This window comes from Exserohilum turcica, assembly GCF_000359705.1.
Source record: "Exserohilum turcica Et28A unplaced genomic scaffold SETTUscaffold_9, whole genome shotgun sequence".
Taxonomy (NCBI): Eukaryota; Fungi; Ascomycota; class Dothideomycetes; order Pleosporales; family Pleosporaceae; genus Exserohilum; species Exserohilum turcicum.
Genome location: NW_007360310.1, coordinates 275,148 through 290,680, shown reverse-complemented (window position 1 = coordinate 290,680; position 15,533 = coordinate 275,148). Strand labels below are relative to the sequence as shown.

At 55.0% G+C, this 15,533-nt stretch overlaps 3 protein-coding genes across 3 annotated transcripts; 1 reads left to right on the top strand and 2 right to left on the bottom strand.

The window, feature by feature from the left end:
* Positions 1 to 6,554: 6,554 nt before the first annotated feature.
* Positions 6,555 to 9,085, bottom strand: SETTUDRAFT_100823 (uncharacterized protein; the record flags this gene model as incomplete). The annotated part of the gene is made up of 2 exons (XM_008033180.1): positions 6,555 to 7,102; positions 7,150 to 9,085. 2 exons carry the CDS (start codon positions 9,083 to 9,085, stop codon positions 6,555 to 6,557), a joined length of 2,484 nt encoding a protein of 827 aa, XP_008031371.1.
* Positions 9,086 to 9,393: 308 nt separating this feature from the next.
* SETTUDRAFT_44646 (uncharacterized protein) lies at positions 9,394 to 12,207 on the bottom strand (the record flags this gene model as incomplete). Its single annotated transcript, XM_008033097.1, has 3 exons — positions 9,394 to 9,718; positions 9,769 to 12,026; positions 12,076 to 12,207. 3 exons carry the CDS (start codon positions 12,205 to 12,207, stop codon positions 9,628 to 9,630), a joined length of 2,481 nt encoding a protein of 826 aa, XP_008031288.1. The 3' UTR covers positions 9,394 to 9,627.
* Positions 12,208 to 15,179: 2,972 nt separating this feature from the next.
* On the top strand, positions 15,180 to 15,479 carry SETTUDRAFT_24258 (uncharacterized protein; the record flags this gene model as incomplete). The annotated part of the gene is made up of 1 exon (XM_008032973.1): positions 15,180 to 15,479. A coding segment is annotated over one exon (300 nt), but the record flags the coding sequence as incomplete, so codon positions are not given.
* Between the last annotated feature and the right edge of the window lie 54 nt (positions 15,480 to 15,533).

Sequence of the window (15,533 nt, the reverse complement as noted above, 5' to 3'; positions counted from 1 at the left end):
GTAGGGCCAACTAGGGCAGGAGCGAGGGACTGGGGGGCTGGGTATTGGGTATATCTGGAGCGGCGGCAATTAGCAGTGCATACAGCAAGAGCAGGCGCGCGCGCCGACGACGACGACGTGTGCAGTGCAGACAGGCTGGGTGGCAGGTGAGGTGGGCGGGCGCAGGCAGAGGCGCAGGCGCAGGCGCAGGCGCAAGACGAGAGGTGCTTGGGTGAGCTGAGGTGGAGTCGATGGGTTGCACTTTGTCGCTTCGTATTTGCGGCGTTTCAACGTTGGGACCGTGCTGACCAGGGCAGCAGGCAGGCCATGGCGGGCTGTACGAGGAGTCGAATTAAACAAGTGACGGGAGGACCTGGCCGCAGCATCCGCGGGCAGCCGGGCTTGGATTGGACGGCATGGCATAAAGGTGCGAGTGGGTTCCTGAGAAGCATGCAGAGGGCGGGCGCTGGATGCCTGCGAGGCCAATTCGGGGGGGTGCGTGGTGGGCGTGTGGCGGGCGGGCGCGCGGGCTGGGGGGGGGTCGGGGGGGTCGGGGGGTGCGACTTACCAGGCGCGATGCAGCAGCAACGGCAGCGACAGCAGACAGCGACAGCAGGTCCACGGGGGAGGGAGACGTATGCAACAACGAGCGACACTCGGCGTGCAGCAGCTCCAGCGGGCTTGGGCTGGGGGGTCGGGTCGGGGCGGGGATGACGATGTGGGATGTGTCGACGAGGGCAGAGCGGCGGCGGAGACAACGGCTGGACGACGAGCTGGCGAGTATATGAGGAAGGGAGCACGGATGGGCACAAGGCTATGGCAATGGTGGCATAGTAAGGAGACTTGGACTCAGCCAACCGAGCCTGTGTCGTGACCTGGGTACCGATCCCAAGGCGGGGCGCCGTACGAGGCATAGCGCCCACAGGCACATGGCCGTCAACTGCCTTCTTGGGCACACTGCACAGCGCTCGACTCTTAACTCGACCTCAGTGCCCGCCGCCCGCCCGCCCGCATGCACTCGCCGCGCCTCGCATCGCCTCGCATCGCCGTGCCCGCCCGCCCGCCGACGGACGTCGCGTCAGGCCGCCCGGCACACGTCGTGGGTGCGTGTGTGTATATGTGTGTGGGCGTGGGCGTGGCAGCGAGCCAGCCGCAAACTGCTGGTCGAAGGGTGCTGGGACGGTTAGCAGTCGTGGTAGTGTGCGCGGACTAGGCGGGCGCCCACCACTCACACGCGCCTGCTAAGCCATCCATGTCAGGGACTCTCTGCTGGGCTGCGCATGCCAAAATTAGCCACTGCCCGACTGGGAGTAGCCATGGCAGAGCATAGCAACACACCTCCACGCATCCACCAGCAAATCCATCCATCGCCCGCCCGCGCGCCCGCCCTCGAGCAATCCGCCTGCTCTCTCGCACCCACGCCCTCACCCGAGCCCGAGCCCTCGACAACAGACCCGGCCGATCGTCACGGGCTGGCGCCAACGTCATCCCTCGCTGCCTCCCCTGCCTCCCCTGCCTCCCCTGCCCTCCCCTACCACTACTGCTACTGCTACCCTCCTAGTGCGCCTCTTGCTTGTATCGCCACGGCCGACGCTTGAATAGCCTGCCCCCTTCTCTTTGCCCCAAGGTTCCCTCGCCCTCGCCCTCGCCCTCGCCCGCCGCCTCCCCGCTGCACCTCTTCTTTTTGCGCCTGCCCAGCCCGCAAACACGCCCAGCCCGCAGGCTCCCTCGCGCGAAAAATGGAGCAAAGAAAAAAAGCCCCCCTTGGCGCGCTTACTGCAGCCCTAGGCTGGCGCCCGCCCTGGCAACGCCGCCCAGGTTGGAGAAACAAAAGCCGCGTGCTGGCGCATCGGAATCTCACTGTGCAAGACGCAACCTGCAACCCCCCCAACACCGCTCTTCTCCACGCCGCCGAGCTCAGGGGGGGGAGCCGTCCATGGCGTGCCAATGCCAATGCTGCCACGATGGGATGCATGCGCAGCACAGACGCCCCTCTCACTGGCCAGGCCGCACCGCTGCTAGTTGCTGCATACAGACATGTATTTTCTCCTTGACTGGACAGCTGCACCATGCCTTGTCCCCCTCGCCATGCACCTCCATGCACGCCCCCCGGCGGCGGCGACGACGCTGCTGCCAACAGGCCCTCTTGACGTGCGACATATAGCATTCCATCACCATCACCACCCCCATTCCCGCCTCCTCACGCGCGCCCTCCAGCACCACCACACCGCAGTGGCTGGCCTCAAACGTCATGCTTACCCGCACACACAGGCACACACGCACACAGGCACACACGCAGCACGCAGCGCCCGGCACCCGCCCCTCGCACCGCCCGCTCCCCAAGTGCTCCTGTTGCTGATGCTGCCGCGCCACGGCCAGCCACCGTCACACGTCTCTGGCCAATTTACTTTTCATGTCCGTCGATAGACTGCACACACCACCTGGCAACCGCTGTTGGCTGCTGCCCCGAAACCCGTGCCCCCCCAATGGACATGTAGCGCATCAGTGTTGCTGCAGGACATGACGCCGCCCTCGCTAGCCCTCCCGCCCCTCGCCCCCATCCAGCCTCTTGCCTGCCGCGTCTGCATCTGCCTCCATGCATCGCACGCCTCTCCATGCTTGCAGCCTCCCCTTCACCACCCCGCTTGCGAACGCGTCATGTCGTGCGCGCAAAAAAAAAGAAAAAAAAACTCTGGGGCCTTCGTCTATCGCCCACCCTCGGCCTGCATCTCAACACGCACATGGGGCTCAGATGGATCGCCTTCAGCTCGCCTCCAGCCCGTCATACTGCCCCAGGCCTCGTTCGGTCCTTTAGCTCTGCCATTACGTGTTGCCCACAACGACCAGGAAACTGTCCCGCTTCGGACGAATCGCCTCTGCTAATCTCGCTTCATCTGCATGCCCTATAGTCCACTGTCCCCGTCTTAGCAATCGCCCTGTAAACATGCTGTTCGACACGTCTGCTCTGTTTGCATGCTAAAAAAGTAAGCCCCGGCGACACCGTTGTAGGATGCACATCCTCGTCGCCCTCAACCACAGGCCGATTCGTCAGCCTTGCCTGCATTGGTCGGACATTTTGCTTCTTCCCCGTATAAGTCGTGCGCCTAATCCCCATTGCCAAGTTCAAAACTTGACATGTTATGCTTGGTGATCTTGTAGCCGTCGCAGCAGCCATTTGTCCATTGACATGTCCAGGTTCCTTTACCCGATCAATGCCTGAACTGGGCCTGGCACATGGATTAAATGACCTGATTTTTCCCTACTCCCCTCTGACCGACTGATGTGTCGAGACCAATAAAAGTATTGCTCCATTCCGCCTTCCAGGGCGGTCACTGAATTTTTTTTAGCAGGAGTTTCCCAATATGAAAAATAATTCTACTAGAAATACACGCAATGAAAAATCAACCAATCTGTCACGACCCTTTGAACACGTGGGACAACAGACAGCAAAGCATCAGCATTACAAAGCAAAGCAAAGCAAAAAAAAAAGACCCATTGACACGACGGAAATGCCTACATAACACTGAACAAAAGACAGCGCGCGCGGCACACCACCAACATCGCCCTGTTCCTCCCGACGCGGAAATTACCGAACTCCGGGCTTCCGTTCCGTGCCCGCACAGACTTCCTCGCCTCGCCTCGCCGCCTGCCCGTATTCGCTCTCAACCTTGGCTCGACCACCAGTCTGCCTTGCTTTGTATTACCCGCCCCTGCTGTCCGTGGTTTAAACCAACAACAACACTCAACCCCCTCCTCTCCATTCAACGCCCCCACGCGCACCTACATGTCTACAAACCAAGCTTGCTGCCGCACTGGCTAGTTCGGGATATCCGAAAGAGGTAGTTGTAGAAGAAGAAGAAGAAGAAGAAAAACAAACCCATAAACAAATAAATAAATAAACAAGGTAGGGAAGAAGGAAATCTTAATGAATTGAGTTTGTACCCGCAATTTCTCGTTACGTATTTGGAAAATCCCCAAATCCACTAGCTTCTTGTTGTTATTGTTGTGTGTGTATGGTATATATGTGTTGGGTGTATGAATATGTACCATGCTTTATTGGGAATATCTTGTTACAACCAATCATGTTTGTTGGGCGTGCATTGCCGGGAATTCAACTGGAAATGGAAGGAGGCGACAAGTTGTCGTATGAGACATGTAGTAAGAAAATAACAATCACAACCATGTGCTTTGACCTGGACATTGACTGAAGAAGCTGCATCCCACACACACACACATACACTAATGCAGAAGGCATGGATACATGCAAGAAACGGAACCGAAGAGGTGCTTTGGGTGGCACGTGCTATGTGAGTGAGGAGCCGCTAGTGTAGAGATAGGGTACACTACCCTCTCTCTCTCTCTCTCTTCGCTATGTTGTCTAGATATCTATTTATTCATGTATCGTCACAATGCGGTGTGTAAAGACGACGCTAGCGAGATAGGGTACACTACCCTCGCTCCCTCGCTTGCTTGCTTACTTGCTTGCTGAGTTGTATATGTTTTGTTATTTTGTTGATTTGTTGATTAACAGTAAGAAATGCGGTGTGTATGTGTACAAGAAGAAGAAGAAGAAAAACAATCACAACACGAACAAACCAACGAAAGAGCTAGTCAAGGTACTCAGGTGACTGCCTATGGCAAAAAAATCGACTGGGTATGTATGCTATGTATGTAGGGTACACATCTCATATGCCGTATTCATCCTAGCTACAAGCACACTGATTAGTTTTTCTCGAGTACATTGGTAAAGTGCACGTGCACACGGTACAGTATAGTAGTCCAACACAAGCACTTTTTAGTCGTGTCCAAATCAGAAACCGTCTCAAGAGGAAACGCTAATACATCACTTGTTAACATGCACGTGGTGAGCTGTATATTTTACAACCCTGGATTCGTGTCCATCTCGTTACTATTCAAAAAACAAAGGAAAGAAAGAAAGAAAGAAAGAAAGAAGAAAAGAAGAAAAGAAAGAAGCGGTATACCACTTGGCTAGCATAAACTAGTATACACATAGCTTTGTTGTTTATCCGCAAATCTAACCAACGCGAATACAACGGCACAGCTATGCAAAGTAAAAGCCAAGAAGGAATGGTTACAAACGGTCTAGTATACACGCTCACATGAGCAGATACGTGAACAACACTGCTTATCTATCATCATCACACGGCTGTGTAAATATAGGTGTAGAATACCCCATCATACGCATACAAAACCAACTACTACACAAATAACCCTTCGTTCTCTTATCAACAGCAGCAGCAGCAGAAGAAGAAGAAGAAGAAGAAGAAAAAGGAAATTGCTTACATCTCACCCTACAATGTAATCTCCACACACCCAGAACACATGGTAAACCCAAATATTTGGATTGAGAATACCGTCGATAATGTATCTTACACAGATAGTCTATAATATCCAAGTTAAACATACATACATACATACATACATACATACATACATACATACATACATACATACATACATACATACATACATACATACATACAAACAAACAAAAAACCCCTCTTCTCCCGCATAGTATCATTATGTCTTACTATATCAAGATATCCATGTATATCCACAAATTAATAAACAAACGAATATAACACCAAGAAAAAAAAGTAAGAAATACAAGTACAGATACACACACACACACACACACACATCTGGGAATCCTCTTCTCCACAGTTACACAAATAGTACATGCTAGATATGTAGAAACGAAATAAGAAGCTGGAGACTTCAAGGAAAGAGATGAGAAAGTATGATTATGAGATGAGACAAGGGCGAATTGCTATAACATACATACACACTCATCATCGCATCACTACTATGTACAAATTTCATCTGGCTACGTACGTAGTATGTAAATTGTGACTTTTGAAATGGTAAAGTGAGAAAGAAAAAAAGAAAAGAAAAGCTTAATGTGATTCGACTTTACTAGTTGGTGATAATTAGGATCAAGGTATCTAGGTCATTAGAAAAGAGGATGTGTATGCATTCCTCCAGTCACCGCCACGTCATTCATGCCTTCAAAATCCATGCCACATGACCACGTCGCCATGGCCATCGTACCACGCTTCCACACACCCTCTCACATCCACATAGTCGACCCACTCGTCGTTTTCCACCGCCAGCGCCCGGGGCATCTTCGACAACACACCACATGCACTGCCGTCGTACCCCCCAATGCCACGCCGGGGTGCTAGACACGCTCCAGTGCTGTTTCCGACAAAATCAACGTCCACCTCGTCATTGGCGGGCCGCGTCTGCCGTGCGTCGGTCATGAAAACATGTCCGTCTTCGTCTGCACAGAGGTTATCGTGTACAATGCCGTGCTTACATGTTGCGAGTTTGGCGCACAGCCTAGGGTCCATGTGATTCTGCATGCGCCATGTCTCGCAGCGAGCAGACCGCGTAAAGGCCCAGATCAAGAGCTCCGGCTGCGTCTGAACAGAAATCTCGCACACGTCCGCCAATCTGGTCACCTCTGTCCCGCTGATGGCAAGTGGCCACACCGGACCCCGTTTGTAGCACTCGCCTTGTGTTGTGGAATCAGACATGCATGGCTCGTCCCACTAGTTGAGCCAATGGTCCCTCTGGCTGACATCGACATTCGTATCAGCTTCGTAGTCAGACCAGCTCTTAGCCCTCTTCTCCATGCGCGAGAACCGGTACACGTCTAGTGGGATGCTGTACAGCATGATGATATCGTCATAAGCTACAGCAACACGCACACCCTGTGACAAGTCTGCTGCTGCACTGTACAATCTTGGCGTTGATTTATGCTTGGGCGGGACAAACACAATCTTGCGCAGGAGCTTAGTAGGTTCGCCGAGGGGCGCGTTACAGCCCAGGGCTAGCCGACCGCTCGATGGATCAATGAATAAGGCATGGTACCCATCGCTTAACGGAATCGCGTGATAATGATCACAGCTCGGCGAGCCTGGAGGAGAAGACGCTGACTCGGAACCGAAAGAACCCCAGAAAACGCCTAGGCTTGGTCGATTGAAGAATCCACGTGTCATGGAAGGTCGATCTCGGGGGTGTGCTGCACTGGAAATCAAACGCAACTTTTTCGCAGACTCAAATCCAGGTCGAGGTGGCAGGAAATAGAGGTGGTCGCCTGTTCAATGTGAGCAAATATGGTTTGTGCAAGGGGCACACACTGACTTGGTGCAGTCAGAGGGAACCATCGACTCAGGCTCTGGCCTGTAAGAGCATCTATCCAGTGCAGTTCAATACCCGCTGAACAGCCAAAAGCCACACAGCGGCGTTGGGGACAGATTGAGACGCTCCGCGGTGGATCATCTTCAGAGCAAAGATGACGATAGATTGTCGAGGTCCCACTCTCAATCGGTATGCTGCCAGTACAACACTGTGATTCCGAGGTCTGAGCTTTTGGTATTCCGAAAGAGCCACGAAAGTCCAAATTCCACGCGCGATTAATGAGATGCTGGTCGTGATTTCGGTCATTATCGGTACCCCGAAGGCTCACCTTTTGGTTGTTTGACCGAATGTAGATTGCGTCAAAGCATGCATCATCTCGCTCCTGAATAAAAGGGCGAGATTGTTCGCTGGTAAGATTGGTATCTGCAGAGGCCATGTGTAGGTCGCTTGCTTGCTGTCCACTGCTTTCGCACAGAGGATCGACGGCATTTTTCTCTCCGGTCGCTACACCGTATCCAAGTTCGCACACTATTCCCATTCGTCCTTCCAAAAGTGCAGCAATGGCATGTCGGCCACAAGAGACATCCATACTTATTGCAAGGACACGTCTTGGACACACCACACTGGTAATGGGCACAGGGTGACCACGTTCAAGGTTGTAGATGTAGATCAGCGCTCCACGAGCTACGCACAGGAACCGAGAGCAGAGACTGCTTGCGAAGATTATACCATTGGCAAACCCGTCAGTCAGCTCGGTGAAATCGACTTCAAAGCTCTTGGCAAACACAGCCCCAGTGGTGAACCCGTTACCGGTCCAGCCTGGGGCCAAGGCACACTCTCGAGAAATACGACAACTGAGTAGCCATTCTTCGCTCGATGGAGTGGTCGAATCAGCAGGGTATTGAGTAGCAGGACAGTTTGTGAAAGCTTTATTGTCAATAGTACTCAGCCAGCCACCTCTGCTCAGCATTGTGATTAGGAGATTCTTATCGAGACTGGCCCTCATCCAATCTCGACATGTGTGACGTGCAGCGTTGAAGTCCTTAGGGCCAAGGTAATTGTATATGCAGTGCAAAATCTCGACTGGCAAGTGGAATGATTTCGAAGAAATTGGCGGTGCGGCAACACACAGAGCCAGATACCACGCGCGATTGGTCAACCTTAACGCCTTGTATGCAGAGGTATCGAGATGAGGTAAGAGTAGAGAGGCAAAGGTTGAAGTTGACCTACATCCGGATTTGGTGATGGAGTGTTCTGCTGCAACTTGCCTGTTGTTTTGAGGCAGTAGATTTGCTTCTTGAGTAGAAGCGTTGCTATCCAGTAAGACATGGGAAACAGCGCGAGTAATACCTTGGTCGGCTTCAGGCTCCAGAATCACTTCTACCACGGTGTTGGCATCATCGATAATTGAAAAAGAGTCTGTCCGCACTCGATGCCATAGCTGCATCTCACTGCTCGACTCCGCAAGACTTGGAAGTCGAGATGTTGAGTCGCTGTATGATCCTGCAGAATGGAGGCTTGGCCCACTGAACATGAATGCAGCGGGAGTTACAAAATCAAGACTGGGTACAGGTCCGTGTCGTGGTGATTCTGGTTTGGATCCAAAGCTGGAAGCTCTAGATCGTGTCTCGGGGATAGCTATGGTTGCAGTGCGATCTGAGGCCCCGCCAAACAAGGCCGCGATGTACCTGTGAAAGGCAACTCTCGATCTCGGTCGTCTCGATGTGAGTGCATGGTCGGGAGATTCTGCTTTGTTGATACGACGAACAGCTTTGCGAGTGTAAGTTCGACTTCGTGACGGACGTGGAAAAACGTGGCGGAGGATTTCTGGCCGCTTTGGTAGCGAAGAATGTGTATCTTTGGTATTACTTGACGTAGTTGGTTGCTCTGCAGTCGGACATGGCACACTCGCGTCTAAGAGCACGGAACTCGGGGCCATATGCTCCTGGGTATGGGTCGTCGGTTCGTTGCAAATGTGGGGCGTACTGAGAAACAGTCTCTGCGCAGTAGGAGACTCAAAATACAACGCCACCTGAACAGGCTCGGAATCGTAAATAGGAAGCACTGGCTCAGATTTGGTACCGGCTACTCCCCGCGACAGGTAAATCTGTGAGGACGTGGTTGTGGCACCCCCGAGGTGGAGGTGCACCGCCGGTATTGGAGCAAGTCAAGTCGGTCACAAGGGCAGGAAGGTGAAGTTTGTCGTTGTGCAGAAGAAGGTGGTTTCAATGGGACGATGGTGCTAAAGAATATGTATTGTAGTGTATAGAGATGGTATTGAGGGGGAGTATGATTGCGCAGTGACTGGATGATGTTCGCTAAGTAAAGATGCCGTAAACTCGTAACCAATTTCGTTGCGTATATGGGTATCAACAAAGCACAAGCGAGAGAAGGAGCAAAGCGCGCTACAGGAAAGCAAGACGGTAAGATGCATGCGTGAAGGTGCGTCGTGAGCGTGGTAACGTGGAAGGTGCATTCTGATCAGTCCCAAACACCGTTTGCTCCGTCGATGACGGAGCTATCCGATCCATTTGCGTGTCTGACACGCTTGTTGATCCAGGGGCCTTCGAGTCTGGAAACGGGTCAGTGTTGGTCATTTACTTTGCAGAAGATAATACATACGGCATAGCCACACTTGGGTTCTCAAATCGCAGACCACTCTCGCGAGCTTCGTCCAAGGTGAGTCTGCCCATGACCCTCCGGCCATTTCGCCTGGCAGCAAAGGATTCTTCCTGGACATCGCGGCCGAGGTCTGATCGTCCCGGGTGTCGCAGGCTCTTGAGAGCGATGAACTTCATCAGCGGCCGGTAGGTGCGTGCAAATACGAACAAAAACCACAAGGTGCCGATGACGAGCGGTGCCACGAGCACGGCTCGCTTGAACGCCTTCTTCAGAGCCAGTTGACCGGCAACTGTGATTTGGAAAAGCACCGCGCCTATGATGACACGGTCACACATCATTGTCCAGCCCTTTCCAGTCGAGTGTTGTCGGTGTTCCATTGCATACAACAGCTGGTACTTGTGGACATAATGACCGATCATGAAGTAGACCAAGCCAGTCAGCAACACCTGCCAAGAGTCTTTCAACACACTGTACACCATGCAGATGATGAAAATGAGAATCGTCTGTGGCAGGTAAAAGCCGTAGCTGAAGACGGGAGGCTGGACAAGTTCAGCATAATCGCGAGGTGTCTTGGCACCGATCAAGTAGACTGGGTATAGGGAAAGGGCGCCAAATTCCAGGAGTCGAAATGGAAAGATGCCAAACCCTTGGAGAATGATGAAATTTGTGTAGAATCCCAGCAGGTTGGATAGTGAGGTGGCCAAAGCATAGGCAATCTCGGTGGCGCTGGTTAGTTTTTCGGCGAAGCGCTCCAGCATGGCCAAGAACCCAGAGGCTGTTCCTAGTATGGTGAACAGGATGAAGAAGTTGAAGAAAGTGTAGAAGAAATTCTTCGAGATGACCGATAGCTCAACGTCGCCCTGTGAGATCATGCCTTGCTTGTTTGCAAGCCAGTCGTATAGAAAAGGTACGGCAACATTGATCAAGGTAAGCGCTAGCGTGGGCAACTGGGTGTTGACAAGAGATTCAAGAGTCTTGTTTCTCTCCAATGCCGCTGCCAGCCCTGGAAAAACCTCATGGATGGAACATGTGTTGAGAGCACCGGCAATGGGCACTAGAAGAACCGTCCAGAAGACGCTTAGTACGCCGATGACGACGGTGATGGCCCAGGCCCTGCAGATTCTTTTTCCGCGAGTCAGATACGTGTTCCGCCAGACAACGTCAGATGGTGCTGGGCAGTTGTTCGCTAAGAGCTGCAATGGCGAAGGGTCGAGTACGGCCTGAATGGCCATCTGAGCGCTCGCAACGCTGTCCATTGTCACAAACGCCAGAGGCATCGGCTCAAACTCCTTCTTGCGCAGAGCTCGGATCGTCTCGTCCATGCGTCGCAGTTTTTCTTCGTAGTAATCAATGGCATCCACCGTCTTGAATCGCAGCTTCAAGGGGCCGTACCAGATTCTGGTTTTTGGACGCCGCTGGGCATACGGAATCACGTGGTCGGGGTCGCGTTCAGATTCGCTCAAAAAATGACTGGCCTCCTCGTCGTTGGTGGAGCCGTCGACTACGGGCTCTGGTGGTGGTGGCTGGACCACCGGGAGTGTTTCTAGGCTTCGCTCCACCCTTCGGCTGCCGAGATGGACCGTCCAGGCCTCCTCGAGCTTTCGCAAAATAGCCTGCCTTTCAATGACCTTTTGGTCTAGCTCTTTCCAGTCCCTGCACAGCGTCACACTCTCCACCTTTCCAATGCCAAGATCCATGATGAAGTCCTTGATCTTGTCCTCGGAGCGGAGATCGACTGGGATACCGGAAAGTCGGATAGTTCGGTCGGTAATAGTTGTCTGGCTGCCCAGGTACTCTTGGCGGATTTCAATGATGCGTCTTGTTTCCGAGACAATCAAGTATAGTATAAGGGCGGTGAAGAGGTAGACAAAGGCAAGATACATCCACAGGTAGTCGGTGTAGCGCTCATACTCGGCGGCAAATGTGGTAAATGTGGCGCGAACTTCGACGTGTTCGTTGCTGGGGTCAGTATGAATAGGGGATTTCTTCCCCTCTTTGTCCTGGTGGGTGTCGTGCACCGGCTTGATGATGACGAGGGCGAAGAAGAGCGTGATGAGCAGAAACTTGATTGCCATCTTGAAGAATGCGAGGTATACGTAAGCATCGAGGCCAGCCGATGCCAGCACCTGTTCGTCGGTGATTTTCCATAGCGGTATGATCCAGCCAAAAAAGCTGTCGGGGAGGTCGGGCAGCGCCGTCTGGAGGCTGTTCTGCTTCTTGCGCGCCGCATAAAGGCCTTTCCAGCGCGGGCGAAGGAACTGCAGCTAGTCAGCAGGCATATGGGCAGACAGGTCGGGCAGGACGTACGCAAAAGACTAGGAATGCTCCCACACCGAGTGTCAGGGAGAGGTAGACCTGGAGGCGGACATCGCGTGGCCGTGAGGTGCCCCAGATATCGTCGCTCTGGGCCGGACACGTCCTGTTGTTTCTATCTACCATTGCCAAGATCAGAGTGGAATCGCCATAGACAGCGTTGGCGTTGCGGGTCGTGTGTTGCGCGTTGGAGGAAGGAATCCGCCAGTATCGGCGATGTCATCATGCGCTAGCGGTCCAAGCGGCCCTGCAGGCCTGACCAACCGCCTCGCAGCCTCGCAGCCTTGCAGCACGACGACCTCAAGCTCCTCGCATGTACCTGCCTATGTACACTCAACACCACCGACTGCCTCTCCCGGCATGCCGACATGGGCCCGCCATGTGTGCCCGGGCGTACATGAGGACAGGCAGCCAGCTAGCCCGCCGTCACGCACAAATGGCTCAACCCGGACATCCAATCCACTACACTAACAACTTCATGTAGGCCGCAGCGTAGAGGAGGGCGGCGGTGGCACCGCACGTACCGCTGTTATTGAATACTATTTGGAAATGGAGAAGGCCGATGATTCCGCTGGCATCCGTGCAGCTGTCTCATGTGCTACCAGCCTTGACAAAGCATAGCGTTCCCGTCAACGGCCCTTGTTGATGGAGGAGACATGGCTACAAATAGCAGGCCGAGCCGCCCACCAAGGGAAATGGCCCGTTGATTGGGAACAATGGCGCCGAAAAGGTCTCGCATGGTCTTTCGTCCGGGAAAGCGCCCAAGTAAGCACGCAGGCACGGCCGCACGACTCCGAAGACGTCATCTCCGGCGAGCGACTTTCCTCAGCGAGCGACTCTGTCACGTCTCTACACTGTGTCATCAAACGTTTGACGGTCTTTGCAAGAGCTCATTGGCCAGGCGGGGCTAACACGGCGGCATTAACACAATACAACATTGCTGAAACCGGCAGTGGGCACGGGGACAAGGCAAGGTTCAACAGGCTCGTCGTGACTTGGGCTCGGTACATGTGCTACCCCGCTGACGACGGGCAGTGTCTTATGCATGAAGGTGGAGAGGGAAAAGCGGGCATTGCAGCTGGTGGGCGAAGGAGAAGGATTTGGCACCGCAGCAGGGGCGGGCGGGCGGATGGAGGGAGAGGGAAGACAGGTGTCAGAATAGCAGTGTTTGGCGACAATGGATAGCTCCTCGGCCATGTCAAGGCAGACGACAGTCCAGGTGCTCCCCGCGGCTGGCCAGCCTTGAGGGCGAGAGCGGGCGAGGGCTAGTCCCAAGTGGTGGCGAGGCGTCAGCAAGCAGTTTCTAAACATTACCCCATTGAGACTGCGGGCATGGCCAAACCAGAGCGTCGCACTAATGTGCCACTACCAAGCATTACGGGTCTGCTTGGCATCGAAGCTTAGCTACGATCCGACGCTGGGGTGGTGATCAAGCTGCCAGTCGAGACCCCAGCGGGTCAGCCCCTCGCTACCAGCGTAGCACGACATGGGTTCAGCCCCGCGGAGCAGGATGCATGTGCAGAGGGGGCGTCGAGGGCGTCGAGGGCGTCGAGGGCGGCGTGTGGTGCTGTGCAGGCCCGGGGTGTGTGTGTGTGTGTGTGTGGGCGTGTGGGCGCGAGGGCGAGGGAGCATTGGCGTGAGTGAGGTTGATAGAAAGTGCAGCTGGCGGCGCTAGAAGCAGCCGGCCAAGAGGGGATACGAGGCATGCGGGCGGTTAGGCGTGGGCAAGGCGGCAAGGCGGCAAGGCGGCAAGGCGGCAAGGCGACAGCAAGAGCCCAAAGGCACCATGTGGAGATGTGAGGGAGAAGACGCCCCGATTCATGTGGAGTAGGTACGTACGTAGTATGTCCGGACAGACGAGTAGTGCGTACGTCGATGGCGAGCAGCGTGAGCACGGGGCCCTATTCCAGGCTGGGGAGGGAGGGAAGGGAGGGATGGAAGGGAAGGGAAGGGAAGCGTCGCCAGCTCGTAACAAATAATAATCATACTTAGCTGGCAGCCACCACCCCAAGCAGCCCCAGAGCTCGTTGTCACCCGCCTCCTTTGCACCACCTCGCCGCTGGCCTGGCCGTTTCTCCCATCCATTGCCCGCCGCCCGCACCCCTCGTCGCCATATACATATACATATATATATACATATATACGTCCATTGTGTGTGTTCCTCGCTCCTTGGCAAGGCTCGACTTCACCCAACGACGCACGCGCTGCCATCCTTGTGCTGCTTTGACGACTTGGCAGCCAAGAGCGCTGCGGCTCTCGAACAAGCCTTGCGCGCGCGCCCGGTGGTACGTAACCGTGACGATCCATCAGTAGCGATTCCTGTTCCTGTTCCTGTTCCTGTTCCTGCTGCTGTTCCCATGCCCGCTGTTGTTGCTGCTGCTGCCGCCGCCGCCCTCGCAATCTACTCGATGCGGCAGCCCGAGTCCGTGCAGCGAGCCTCACCTCATTCTCTCGACGGCGCCGTGCTCGTCAGGCTGCCCTCCCTCGCGCTAGACACAGCACTGCCACCCATCATCGCCCTCGCCTCCTCTCCCCCGCCCGCCGCCCGCCATACCTCTGCACATACCTCTGCACATACCTCTGCAAAGGCCGCTCCTCTGCCCACCACGGCCGTCCGCAATGCTGACCAGAGCCTTGGGCTATCCAGTTTGCCACCATCGCCGCCGCTCGCCGCCCTCCCCACAGCCCCCAGCCGACCTGAGACAGTTGCGCGTCGCTGTTGAGTGCGCCAGCCCTGAAGCAGCCGCCCGAGGACCACGGCGCCATATGCCCAACTCCTGATCGCGCGTCCTCGCCCACTGCCGCTGCCCGCTGCCCTTGCTGTGCTGCTGCTGCTGCCGCCGCCGCTGCTCTCCTCCTACTGCACCGCCTAGCCCCGTTCCCTCGACCCATCGCCGGCCCGCTGCGCATCGCTCCCGGCCGCTACCCACCGCAGCCACAACGCTGCTGCTCCAGCACAGCCCAGTCCAGCCCAGCCCGTTCCGTATTCTGCCGCTTCGCAACTCCCTCCCGTCTCTGCTCCCTCCCGCCTGCGCAGTCGCCCCTCGCCCTTCTACACTCGTTGCGGGCAGCCGCACCATGCGCGCAGTCCACGGAGTATGACTTCCAGCCAAAAACGCACCTCCGCCGCCCCATCCTCCCCAGTCACGAGCCGATCGTTCCTGTCCCGCCTCAAGTCGCCCTTGTCCTCCAAGTCGCGCAACTACACCGAGTTCTACATCCAGTCCGACGACCCACATCGCCACTACGCGCCTGGCGACGTCATCAGCGGAACCGTCATCATCAAGATCGTCAAGCCGCTGCGCATTACCCACCTGGTCGTGTCGCTGCACGGCTATGCCCAAGTCTTCAAGAACCCAAATGCGCCCGGCGACGCCTACAAAAACTACTCGTCGACGGTGGCTCCGGCAAGGGAAGCAAGAGCGGCAGCTACTTTGGCAATGGCTTCGTGT